The following is a 13,796-nucleotide window of genomic DNA, read 5'->3' as shown; positions in this document are numbered from 1 at the left end:
AAAATTGTAGGCGAGACCTAGTAGCACATGCCTCTGCCTCTATCCAGGAAGCAAACAGGATGACTGCAGTTCAATGTCAGATCAAGCAAAAAAAAAAAAAAAAGTTAGAGACACTCTCAAAAAACAAGCTGAACTAGACATAATGGCTATAGTTACAATCCCAGCTACTTCAAAGACAGAAATAAGAAGGAATCTGGTTTGAAGCCAGACTAGATGAAAAGTCTTAAGAGATCTCATAAAGACTAAACGTTAAAATTAATTTTACAAGTTAGCCTACACCAATTATGTCTTTCTTTCATTTGTTTCATTCCATATTTGTTTTCATTTTTACTTTTTTGGCAGATGCTGGGGCTTGAACTCAGAGCCTAGGCACTGTCCCTGTGCTTTTTTTGCTCAAAGCTAGTGCTCTACCACTTGAGCCACAGTTCTACCTTCAACTTCTTAGTAGTTCTGGGAATTAAGAGTCTTATGGACTTTCCTGTCCGGGCTGGCTTTGTACCATGATCCTTAGATCTCAGTCTCCTTGGTAGCTAGGATTACGTGCCTGAGCCACCAGCATTCAGCATACATGTATCACTTTTAAGATCAATCTACATTTTTCATTAAATTACTAAGTATACTGGTTCATTGGCATCTTTAAAATGCCTTACAGGAAAACAAAAATGTCAGGCAGCAAAATCGAAACTCACTGTGAACTCAAGGTGAACAGAACATGTATAGTATCCAAGAGCAGGGTCTCCCCACTGAAACCCACGTTCCCATCCTGCCAGTCCAACATGGCCAGTGTCCCCTGGCACAGGAATAAGAGAGCTGGCCTAGGGATGTGGGCACTACAAAGGTTCCCGCAGCTGCTTGTGAACCACTCGGGGACACAGGTGTAGTCTACTGAATGGAGAAGCAAACAGCTAATCTGGAAAATAGAACAGAGTTCCTATAATGTATTCAAAATTTTTCACAAGGTACCTCAAAATACAAACCTAAAATCTTCTTTCTCTCAAAGCATTCCAGGAAAACTAATGATAAAGTAGCCACCAACTTTAAAAGTATTATACTAATACTTTAAAAAAAAATCTTATGCATATGAATCCTTTTCTGGGAAGTCCTGGCATACCACATGTCGCCCCCTGCATGTGGGCCAGATTAACATTGTTAGAAGTGACTGAAGAAATCAAACTTTAATTTTATTAAGTAATAATGACTTTATGTGATTTCATTGGCTGGAGCACATATATTTTGCATAAGATTATGTAAAAGGTCAAAATAAATTTCTAGATAATACAGCAAGAAACTGCTATCAGGAAAAAAAAAAAAACTCTGATCAAGATGCATTATATACACAAATAGACATGTTAAATTGAAACACCTGTATGCTGTGTGAAGGTAACTCTAAAATGAAAACAAAAAACAAAAAAACATCTGCTATCAGTAAATACAAATACTGTCATTTATATTACCAATTTGTATTTTTCATGTGGAATAAGCTTGCTAAAACACTGACTGAAACAAACATGCTTACTGTCTAACGTATATAATTTGTGTTATCCTTTCTTTTTTCCTTTGGTGCTGGACCAGGGGTTGAACTCAGGGCCTCACACTCTTACTCACTTGGCTTTTTCTGCTCAAGCTGATGCTCTACCACTTGAGTCACACTTCCACTTCCAGTATTTTGCTGGTTAACTGAATATAAGATTCTCAGAAGTCAGGCGCCAGTCACTCACACCTGTAATCCTAGCTACTCAGGAGGCTGAGATCTGAGGATCACAGTTCAAAGCCAGCCCAGACAGAAAAGTCCATGAGACTGATCTCCAATAAACCACTTGAAAACCAGAAGTGGCACGTGGCTCAAGAGGTACAGCACTCGCCTTGAACTGAAGAGCACAGGGACAGCACCCAGGCCCAGAGTTCAAGCCCTACAACCAACAAACAAAAAAAAGATTCTCAGAAATTTTCTGCTCAGGCTGGCTTCAGACCTCAATTCTTAGTTTTCAGTCTCCTGAATAGTTATGATTACAGGTGGAAACTACTACTGCCCCACTTTCTATCAATTCTCCCCCCCTTTTTTTTTTCTGAAGCCAGTACTGGGTACCTGAACTCCCCCCTAGCTTGTTTTGCTCATGACTGGCACTCTTCCACTTGAATTATACCTCTACTTCTGGCTTTTTGCTGGTTAAGTGGAGATCAGCATCTCTTGGATTTGTCTTCCAGGGCTGGCTCTGAATCTCAATTCTTCTTAGTCTCCTGAATAGCTAAGACTATAGGTGTGAGCCCCAAGTACCTGATGGATGGCCTATAATAAATACTTTAAAAATATGCTAAGCCTTCACATATGGCATATACATGTGCACATCTGAGGGAAGCTAGGAGGAGGGCACAGACTCAGAGGGAAACAGGTGAAAAAATACAAAAGAGAGGCCCATCAGCTTGCACTGGACATTGATAAAAGTGAACTAAACAATTCAAGAGCAGTGATGGGTGGGAGGTAATGAGAGAGAAAGAAGGAACAGCTTACACTAAGCAAAAGGAAAGAAATATACATATCACCCAATTTGGAAATAATAGCTGGGGTATCAAAGTTTATAGATCATGATAATGCCTTGAAAAGGTTAAAATGTGTTTGTGACTTTAGCTAAGTATCACCATCCCATAATACTGTGAAATTTATAAAATCACTTAATCTCAATAAAGAAAAAAATAAAAATAAAAAATATGCTAAGCATATGTTTAGTAATCGACAAAGTACAGTTCTCAAAAGGAGATACTTACCAATTCAGAAATCTTTTCAGATGGATGAAGCATAGTCTTAATAAAAAGAATAACAGCTAATCCAGATGTACTCTGAATAGTCTGTAACAGGTCATCTGTTTGGCAAAAAAATCAGAGAACAAGTTTAACAGCATAGATACTCTGGTACAGAGAAAAGAGCAGATGTTGTGGGGTCAGACAGCCCCAGGTACAGTTTCTACTTGATCAGTTCCTAGGTGATTAGGTTCTAGACAAATTATTTAATCTCCCATGAACTCAGCTTTCCTTTTTTTTGTCAGTCCTGGGGCTTGAACTCTGGGCTTGGGTGCTATCCTTCAGCTCTTCAGCTCAAGGCGAGCACTCTACCGCTTGAACCACTGTGCCACTTCCAGTTTTCTAGTGTTTTATTGGAGATAAGAGTTTCACGGACTTTCCTGCCCAGGCTGGCTTTGAACCCTGACCCTCAGATCTCAGCCTCCCGAGTAGCTAGGATTACAGGCGTGAGCCACTGAGCACCCTGCCTCAGCTTTCTTTTCTATAAAACAAACTCCTATCTAACAAGAAGCTGTTAAAGGTTAAAGGAACAATGGACACAAGGGCCTTTAAGCCCAGCCCATAAATACCAGGAGATAACTTCCTTTCTCTTCCAATAACACTCTCTGGGCATCATCTACTGCCTCCCCTATCCCTCGACAATGGCTCTTTATCCCAATCTTTTCTTTTTATTCAAACTTTTATCTCTCTCTCTCTCTCTCTCTCTCTCTCTCTGTTTTCTGCTCCTGGGACTTGAACTCTGACTTCTTTTGCTCAAGGATAGTGCTCTATCATTTGAGCCACAGCTCCACTTCCAGCTTTTTGGTGGTTAATTAGAGAAAAGTGGCTCAGTGGTAGAGCGCTTGCCTTGCATACATGAGACCCTGGGTTCGATTCCTCAGCACCACATAAGAAAAAAGAAAAAAGCCAGAAGTGGCGCTGTGGCTCAAGTGGTAGAGTGCTAGCCTTGAGCTGAAGAGCTAAGGGACAGCGCCCAGGCCCAGAGTTCAGGCCCCACGACCAGACCCAAAAAAAAAAAAAAAAAAAGAGTCTCATGGACTTTACTGCCTAGGCTGGCTTTGAACCCAAATTCTCTGATTTTAGCCTCCTTAGTAGCTAGGATTACAGGTGCTGGGCTCATATTTTTCTTCAAGAAGTTTCAAAGCCTATGTAAAGAAGCTACATCGTTGTTAATTAAAAACTTTGTTCCCACAAAGAGAGACTCTGCTGAAGGACTCTATTTAACCTACAGAGTTCCCTCAATCTGGATGTATGATGTGCTCCTGGCTCATGGTATAACTCAACAAATTCCTCTACCCTCTATAATTAGCAGCTAATCTAGAGACATGATTGCTTCTAAGTTCAATCCCTTTGAAAAGTTGAAGAGTACCAACAGCAAGACACTAAAAGGTACATTTCTAACTTTCTCTCTGTAATGTTAGCAATTGTCAGTGCTTTAAGCTGCCTACATCGTATCACTGGGAGTTACAAAATGATGATATTCTATCATTTATTTCATTTTATTAATTAAAATATTTATATAAAAAGACATTTCTTCTCATCTGTTCGGTTTCCCAGTGGTTCAATTTATACAGACAAAAGCAACTTATGAGAGAGAAGAAGAAATATTGACCAGCTTCAAAATCATAATTATTGCCATTATTTGAAGATAATACTTGCTGCTAAGGAGAAATATATTTATGGGTTACACTAATCCTTCTAGATTCTCTTTCTAAACTTGGAAATTCCTTCTAAACAATTCTCTCCTATTACTTAACATCTGTAGCTTTTCAACAGAGATGGTTGGGTTTTCTTCTTTGAACAAAATACACACATGCTTAGTAAAGTCCCTCAACATAATCCCTTACATTTGAAAGAAAAAAAAAGTATTAAAAATACAATCCAAGAATGGACACCAGTAGCTGACACTTGGATTCCTAGCTACTCAAGAGCCTAAGATTTGTTGATTGCAGTTCAAAGCCAGCCCAAGCAGGAAAGTCCGTGAGACTCTTATCTCCAATTAACTGCCACAAAACCAGAAGAAGCACTGTGGCTTTAAGTGGTAGAATTCTAGCCTTGAGTGAAAAAACCCAGGGACAATTCCCAGGCCCTGAGTTCAAGCCCCACAACAAACAAACAACAACAACAAAAACATACAATCCAAGACTATTCACTACTGGGAGAAGTTAGGGGAGAAGGTCCATATATATTTCAAATGTACCTTAGTTAAATACACATTAAACCATTAGAGAAAGCTGATCAACAGTTATAATTATCATTTGTATGTTGTCACACTTACCATCACATAAAAACTTGGTGAAAATACTCAGCAAACCACACATACTTTGCCAGATGAGAGAACTGGAAGTCTTCCAAAGGTTTCCCTGGAAAGTTTGTACTTTCTGTACTAGTACCATTGAAACTCTAATGCCTACTAACAAGTCATTCATCAACTGAGTTTGTACAATATGATTTCCAGCAAACTTTCTACAAAGAAGAAAAGACATTATTACAAAAGGAAATTGAAGTACAAATGTCACTATTACCACCCCCCTCTAAAGTGAACACATTCTTCTAACTCTTACTCAATCTCTTTAAAATCTCGAAGTATATTAATTTATCCGCAACTCCAAACCTGCAACACCTTCTAGGATCTCTATCTACAACAGTACAATCATTGATGCCTCTTGTCTTCTTCATCCCATCTATAAGAAAATCCTGGGGATTTTATCATCAAAACACACCTAGAATCAGACCATGTCCCCTGCTACCATCTTGGCCTGAGCCAAGGTGAGCTGGTCACCCAGCTTCTACCCTTGCCCTTCAACAGAAGAGAAGCAAGTGATCCTATTCAAACTAAGACAGGAAAATCACCTCAGCTTGTTCCTCAGAAACATTAAACAGATAACTACAGTGATCCAGCTATTCTGTTCTTATATAACTCCACAAAAATATTGAAAACATAGACTCAAATGTGCACTTGTATCAATGCTTATGGCAGCATTATACACAATCACTAACAGGTTAAAAACAAGAAAGCTTAAATGACTATGAACAGACAATAGATAAACAAAATTTAACATATCCATCCAATGGAATACTGAACCATAAAAAGAATCAAATTCTAGTACATGATACCAAATAAATGGATCCTATAGACATGAATGAAATAAACATGATACAAAAGGACAAATATATATTGTTCCAATTATATGAAGTACCTGAAACAGATAAATTCAAAGAGACAGAAAGTAGAAAGGAGCTACCAGGAGCTGTGGATAGAGATACAAATACAGGGAATCAGGTGCTATAATCCTAGCTCAGGAAGCTGAGATCTGAGGATTGCAGTTTGAAGCTAGACATGACAGTAAAGTTCTTATGAGAATCTTATCCACAATTACCCACTCAAAAGAACCAGAAGTAGAACTGTGGCTCAATGTGGTTCAGCACTAGCCCTGAGGCAAAAGAGCTCAGTGACAGCGCCAAGGTCCTGAGTACAAGCCCCACAACTGACCAAAAAAAAGACAGGGAATTTTTTGGGACATCTTGAATTTGAGGAATCTGTAAAATATCCATACTAAAATGTACAAGAGCCAACTGACAATGGGAATCTACCAAGGTGAAATAAATCTAAACTATGGTGATAATTTTGAGACTCCTGAATATAAAGGTGATGGATGGTTTCTAAGAAGTGGATGACATGACACTGAACACAGAGAAGAGAAAGGTCTGAATCCTCAATTTATGAGATGAGCCAAGAAGAAGAGTCTAATAGGAGCCAGAGAAGTTCCTTGTGAGGCATGAGACGTCAAGTTAAAAATGGCGAACAGAACCTCCTAAAACAAACAACTATAGGATTTAACAGACAAACAGGCATATTTACATAAAGGCAGAAGCAGTAAGATAATAACAATATTTCACAAGTTGAAAAGCAGGTAGAAAGTCCGGTGCAAGTGGCTCAGCCCTGTAACCCTAGTTACTCAGAAGGTTGAGATCTGAGGATCGCAGTTCAAAGCCAGGCCAGGCACGAAAAGCCATGATAGACTCTTATTTCCAATAAACCACTCAGAAGTGGTGCTGTGGCTCAAGTGGTAGAGCTCTAGCCTTGAGCTGAGGAACTCAGGGACAGTGCCCAGGCCCAGAGTTCAAGCCCCAAAACCGACAAAAAAGAGAGAGAGAGAGAAATAGAGAAAGAGAGAGAGAGAGAGAGAGAGAGAGAAAGAAAGAGAGAGAGAGAGAGAAAGAAAGAAAGAGAGACAGAGGGAGAGAGAAAGAAAGAAAGAAATGCAAGTAGATACTGCTTTAGGATGAGGAAAGATAAATACCAAACCAGAGAATAAGCCCAGATGCTCCGTAATTTGTATCCCCACAAAGGCTCAGAAGCTTGTAGCACTAAATATTCCTTAACATGGAGGCAAATACATGGCTGAAAACAAGAAGACTGATTATCAGTCTACCTCAAAAGAAAAAGAAATCTGAATTATACTTCTAAGCCAGCAGATGACTGGTTATACTAGAAAATGTAAAACAAGTGTCAATCAGATGGTTGCACAAGCCCATAATTCTAGCACTTGGAAGACAAAGGCAAGCAGGCTACATGGTGAGATCCTGTCTATAAACAAACAAATCAGCAATTATGCAGCAGGGAATTAAAATAATACAGATAAAGCAGTAATGTTATACTGCCAACAAGGGAATTAGGTTAACTTTTTTTTAAGTTTTTATATATATATATGTGTATACATATGTGTATACACATATATACATATATACACATATGTGTGTGTGTATATATATATACATATATATATATATGTATGTATATATATATATCAGATGCCGAAAAACCAAACTCAATGACTGGTGCATGACTCAAGTAGTAAAAGTGTCTGGCTAGAAAGCATGAGGCTCTGGCCCTGAGTTCAAAACCCAGTCAAAAGCCAAACTCAGCTTTTTGTCCCCACTTAACCACCAGAACATGGTTAAATGATTCTTCCATAGTGAATCCACTCCCCAAGAGAGAAAAAAAAAACAAATGAAAATATTGATTTAAAGAATCGCCACAGGAGGCGCTGGTAGAGTGCTCAAGTGGTAGAATGCCAACTTGGCAAGCAGTTCAAACCCTAGTACCACTCTCTGCCAAAAAAGAACCACTTTAACAAATAGCCCAGCTAGGGTAGCCTGGAATAAAACCTGCAGTCAACCCATCCATGTATACAGTGATTCAAATTAATTCTTAGTACTCTATTCTGAAATATTAATACTCAGTCAAAGACCACTGGGCTTCTGGGGAAACTTTCTAGCAGGAAATAAAATAAGCAAACTCAACCAATAGAAAAAAAAGCAACGAAGGGCTGGGAAGGTGGCTCAGTGGTAGAGTGCTTGCCTTGCATGCTTAAGGCCCTGGGTTCGATTCCTCAGCACCACATAAGCAAAAAAGAAAAAAGCCGGAAGTGGCGCTGTGACTCAAGTGGTAGAGCGCTAGCCTTGAGCTGAAGAGCTGAGGGACAGCGCCCAGGCCCAGAGTTCAGGCCCCACGACCGGACCCAAAAAAAAAAAAAGAAAAAAGCAATGTAGGGAAAAAATAGAGATCATGAAAGCTGAAAGTTTTAAAACTAACAGAAAAGACAGCTATCATTAATATTCTCTAAGAGATAATGTAGGAAACATCACTGATGAAATCAGAACAGGATATTATGAAAAAGGAATACTCAAAAGATGAATAAGAAAGCTCTTTCCTTTCTCATTTATTCTCATACTTATCCAATCTTCAAGTATCAAATATTAAAACCTCCTCAAAAATACATTTAAATACCCACTTTTAAGATTAATGGAAAAGAACAGAAACAGCACACTCCAAGACCTTTTTGAAAGTGTCTTTAGTTGAGAGACAATGCACAACTTCAAGTGTGCACGCATGCCCACATACAAACATGTAGCACTTGCCTACTTTCCTCCAGGATGTCAATCAAACTCTTCTGTAGAAAATGAAGCACTGAAAGAAAAAGAACACAATGACAAACCAGGACTTAGAACTATGAGTTTTAACTTCAGCACAAGAAAATATTTTTAGGTCAGTTACCTACAAGGATATCAGAAAAATATAAATTTAGTAAGGAATATGATACATTTCAGTTATCTGTAGCATTTCCTATTACCAATAAACTAAAGAAGCCAGATCCTAAATGACTCACAGAAGTATTCACACCTCAGAATATTCAGAATATTTAGGACTTACCATTGTTAAGTAGATTATTAACACTTGCTCTACCTATAGGGGAAGAAAAAAATTAACACTGGTAAGGAGTTTTACCAAAATTGACAATGATGTAAAAACAATGATGTAAAAATAAGTATTAGCCAGGAAAAGTACTAGAAAAATACTGGCTTACCCAAGTTAAAATTCTCCATACAGGAAGATATATTGTCAATTACTTTCCTATAAGAGTACAGATCAGCAGTATTCAATTCTTCTTGAAGATGGTTAGTAAAACTGTGTATAGCCTCCATTAGAAAAAATTCGGGTAGGCCATTTAATGAGCTAGAAAAGAAACAAATACAAAAAACTCTGACAACCATGCACCACCAGGGTATGTGGGGGAAGAATAAACATACAAACATAGGAACAAAATACAAACAAACCAGTTCACACAAATTAAGCACTGGTGGCTCACGCCTAGAATCCTAGCTATTCAAAAGTCTGATATCAAAGGAGAGCGATTGGGAGCCATAAGTTTTTGGGAAAAGAGCTGGTATTGAGTTTGAACTTGGGGCCTTGTATTTACCAGGAACGTACTCTACATCTAAGCCATTCCTCTAGCACCTATGCCTACTGCTTTTTCTTACTTTTAAAAAAATATATATAATCGATGACCTGAGAAAAAGGCGAAAAGAGAGAGAGAAAGAGAAACTGGAGAGTGGGACTGAATGAATAGAATTTTTAGTGATATACTTCAAGTTTTTGTTTTTATGTGAAAAGAACTTTTTATAATACCCAAGCCCTCCCTCTTCATGTCTTTAATCCCTTACCTGGCTAATACTTTCTTCAAGGGATTTTTCAGACTCAAAGAAAAATAAATCCCTGCTAAAATATCCAAACAAGCTTGAATAGTGGGGTCACACAGTCCATTTTTATCTACCTTCTCCAGCAGAGGCACAACCTAAAATTAAAAAAAAAAAAAAAAAAAAAAATCAAAGCAATCTTTTCTAATCCCAAGTGCAAAAAAGTTACAAATACTTTTTAAGTATCAATTATTCTATGAAATGTTTCCCATACTGCACTGTTAAGGATCCTAATTCTTTTTTTTTTTTTTTTTTTTGGTCCAGTTGTGGGGCTTGAACTCCGGGCCTGGGTGCTGTCCCTCAGCTCTTCAGCTCAAGGCTAGCACTCCACTACTTGAGCACAGTGCCACTTCTGGCTTTTTGTTTTTGCTTATGTGGTGCTGAGTAATCAAACCAGGGCCTCAAGCTGAGATCTGAGGATCAAGGTTCAAAGCCAGCCCGGGCAGGAAAGTCCATGAGACTCTTATCTCCAATAAGCCACTAGAAAACCGGAAGTGGTGCTGTGGCTCAAGCGGTAGAGCACTCGCCTTGAGCTGAAGAGTAGAGGGACAGCGCCCAAGCCTAGAATTCAAGCCCCACAACTGACAAAAAAAAAAAAGATGAATAAAAATACTCTTTATACTTTAAATTAACTTTTGCATGAGTCTGCCAAAAGCTTTTGAAGATTCAAATTGAAAAGTTTTTTTAATTATCTCCATAAAAAGGTATATATAATCACCTCATATATTATCTATTTATGGCTACAAAAACATCCAACTCCAAGCCTGAAGATGGCTTATATTGGTGCTTTAAATAAAACATTATACAATGAACAGAAACAAACACAAAACTATTCTTTTGTGTTGATATCAAATAATTGAAACAAAAAAAATCACTCATTTAAAAAAAAATCCATAATTAGGATGGGAAGGTGGCTCAGTGGTAGAGTGCTTGCTTTGCATGCATGAGGCCCTGGGTTCAATTTCTCAGACCACATAAGCAGAAAAAGCCAGAAGTGGTGCTTGGCTCAAGTGGTAGAGCACTAGCCTTGAGTCAAAGAGCTCAGGGACAAAACCCAGGCCCAGAGTTCAGGCCCCACGACTAACAAAAAGAAAAATCCGTAAGAACATGATAATCTTTAAGATAAATTCATAAGTAAGAGTTCAGTTTTACCTGTTTAACATAATGGATTTGTGACACTCCGTCTGTGAGCTGGACACATTGTAACAGCAAAGAAGCTAGATTTTTCCCCTCTGCATCAGCAAAAGCTATAAAACATACATACACAAAAAATTCAGTGATTTAACAACGTAAGAGTATGAGCTTACCTGTATTATGTATTCTATAATTTTTTTAAAGCTGTATACCCAAAAATCAAGTAGAACTTAGTCTGAAAGTAAAATTTTAAGAAACTCATATTATATCCAAAGCTAAATGTAAATACCATAGAAAAAAATTAAATAGAAAAAAAGTAAACTTTATGTGGTATGGGGTCCCAGAGATTAAAACATTCTGCTTGCAAACTAGAAAAGAAATACGCCAAATAAATGACTTCAGAAATCACTTACATCTCAAGGTTTCAAAGTCCTGATGAGGAATGGAAAATGCTGCAACTTGCATGCCTCGCTTCTTCTTCACACCCATTTTAGACAAAATGAACAGGAGTCACTGAAAAAAGAAGCATTTTAGGCATTGTCTACTGGAAGGCTTCTCAGCTTCAATACTACTGGTATTTTTGACTGGAAAATTCATGGTTGAAGGGTGTTACGCTGTAGTATGAGAGAGGCCTCTCTGGCCTCTACCTACTATTGAGGTGCTCCTCTCAATAAGGTGTGGCAAGCAAAAAATATCTCCCAACATAACTCCACTAGAGAGTTAAACTGCCCAGACTCAGACTGAGAATCACTGATCCAAGGATTTCAGCTTCAAAAGAGAAAAACCATTTTCTATATCAAAAAGAGTTTATCACTGTCTAAAGGAATTTTTACTATTATGACCCAGTATCTGTATTTTAAAATACAACAAGCCTTCATCTTAATAAAAACTAAAGAGACTAGTAGTTTTCCCCAAACTAAAATGGGTCACACTTACCTTTGCGACTTGTTAGACTGACAGATCAAGAGGTTGCTATTGTTTCTTGATTTCTGCAAACTATTTGGGGGAAAAAAAATTTTTTTACATATGATACTTCTGAGTTTGCTTTTAGTTAGCAGATAACTGGGTTCATAATGGACTAAAGAACCCTACTCAAAGATTAACAATCAGTCCCATGCCAGCTAGAAAGAAGTCACTAGATCCTTGCACGCATGAGGCCCAGGTTTTGATTCCTCAGCATCACATAAGCAAAAAGAAAAAAAGCCGGAAGTGATGCTGTGGCTCAAGTGGTAGAGCGCTAGCCTTGAGCTGAAGAGCTGAGCGACAGTGCCCAGGCCCAGAGTACAGGCCCCATGACAGGACCCAAAAAAAAAAAAAAAAAGTCACTAGAGAAATGCCACAGGTTCTCTTCTTGATGAAGTTAGCAATTTTTAACAGTGTTTAGATATAAACATTATATGACATAAAACTGGCTGGACATGTTGGATGAGGAAATCAGCAATATACTGGAATCATGAGCAAAATAGAGTTTCCTAAGATGAAATAGGAAATGTAAAATGCTACCTTTAACTTAGAAACAAAATACACACAGAAGTGTGAGCACACATGTGTGCACATATACACACATATACAGATGAAGAGCCTGAGGGAGGTTAAATGTGACTTGAAATAGCTCAATATTGGAGCCAACCACCTAACATGACCACTAAAAGCCACAAACAAAGTAAGCCAGACTGAGGGAGATTGGGTCATCTCCATGATGTACAGGATGGTGAAACCCTTAAAGGAACAAGACAAGATGCTTTCCAGAAAAAAATAAGTTCCTGATGGGCCTGGAGAATAACTCCAGATTATACTTCAGTGTTAACCAATGATGTTTGGTCTGGAGGAAAGAGCATAAGTCACTTGCTGTTGGACTGCTTTGGAAAAGAAGGGACTAGATTTCATTTGTCTTGCTGAAATTTGGTAAGTTAATACAAGCTTCAGAACAGAATCTGAGTAAATAATCACACTGCTGCACTGATGGAAAAGGTTCTTGCCTCTAAAGAGTCCAATCAAAGAATTAATCAAAGCAATCTTTAAAAATACTAATCAAATCTAATTACAAACTTGCTTAAAACTTTCCAAGGGCTTCCAGTTGTACGTAGAATAAAACCCAAATTTGAGTCTTTGGCTTTCAAAGCCCTAAATAATTTGGCTCTGGCTTCCTCTGCTATTCATCTCAAAGCAATTTGTTCTTCACCATTAAGAGCCTTCACTTTTCCTGATGCTTATTCTGATCTGCCTCTTAATGTTCATTCTACTTCATCTTTGCAAGGCCACTCTTTGCTTGAATAGTGCCTCCTAAGAAGAGCTTTCTCTATTTTCTCTAATCTACCACCACTCTGACACACGTTACATAGCATCCATTACTTTATCTTCCTCACAGCACTTATTACTACCTAAAACTATATTGACTTTACACCCCTATATTGTCTGTCTCTCAAGCAGTAAATTCCTTCAACACAACTTATTATTGGGTTGTTTTGTTTTGTTGGCAATATTGTGGTTTGAACTAGGGGCCTCATACTTGCTAGGATGGTGCTCTAACACTCCCCTTTTTCCTTGGTTATTTTCAAGATAATGCTTGCTTTATGCCCTGGCCAACCTAGACTGTAATCTTCCTGTCTGTGTTTCCCTTTGTCTCTGGGAGGATAAGTAAGTACCACTGTGCTTAGCCATTCTGCTTCCCCTGTGGCCTGAGATGACAGATGCATGCCACTGTGCTTTTCCAATATTTGAGGTAGAGTTTTATAAAATCTTATACTCAGGCTGGCCTCAAACAGCAACCTCTGCCTCCCAAGTAGCTAGGATTACAGGCTTTAGCCACTGGCGCCAGCTAACAA

The 13,796-nt window shown here is 38.3% G+C and overlaps 1 protein-coding gene across 2 annotated transcripts in view; it reads right to left on the bottom strand.

The window, feature by feature from the left end:
* The window catches only part of Thada (THADA armadillo repeat containing), a 309,811-nt gene that overhangs the window by 295,058 nt on the left and 957 nt on the right, over window positions 1-13,796 (bottom strand). Inside the window, exons 2-11 of one of the 2 annotated variants that reach the window (XM_042675482.1) lie at window positions 11,908-11,967; window positions 11,385-11,484; window positions 10,990-11,084; window positions 9,805-9,935; window positions 9,168-9,316; window positions 9,014-9,046; window positions 8,722-8,770; window positions 5,075-5,262; window positions 2,764-2,858; window positions 690-910 (exon numbers count right to left, since the gene is read on the bottom strand). In XM_042675482.1, the coding sequence (XP_042531416.1) occupies window positions 690-910; window positions 2,764-2,858; window positions 5,075-5,262; window positions 8,722-8,770; window positions 9,014-9,046; window positions 9,168-9,316; window positions 9,805-9,935; window positions 10,990-11,084; window positions 11,385-11,460 (1,037 nt within the window). In that variant the 5' untranslated portion in view covers window positions 11,461-11,484; window positions 11,908-11,967. The remainder of the gene's footprint in view (window positions 1-689; window positions 911-2,763; window positions 2,859-5,074; window positions 5,263-8,721; window positions 8,771-9,013; window positions 9,047-9,167; window positions 9,317-9,804; window positions 9,936-10,989; window positions 11,085-11,384; window positions 11,485-11,907; window positions 11,968-13,796) is intronic. The other variant, XM_042675483.1, reaches the window with a different exon arrangement.

This window comes from Dipodomys spectabilis, unplaced genomic scaffold (assembly GCF_019054845.1).
Source record: "Dipodomys spectabilis isolate Male_0828 unplaced genomic scaffold, ASM1905484v1 ptg000026l, whole genome shotgun sequence".
Classification (NCBI taxonomy): domain Eukaryota; kingdom Metazoa; phylum Chordata; class Mammalia; order Rodentia; family Heteromyidae; genus Dipodomys; species Dipodomys spectabilis.
Note: the sequence above shows the minus strand (reverse complement) of the source record. Positions and strands in the feature narration are given on the sequence as shown.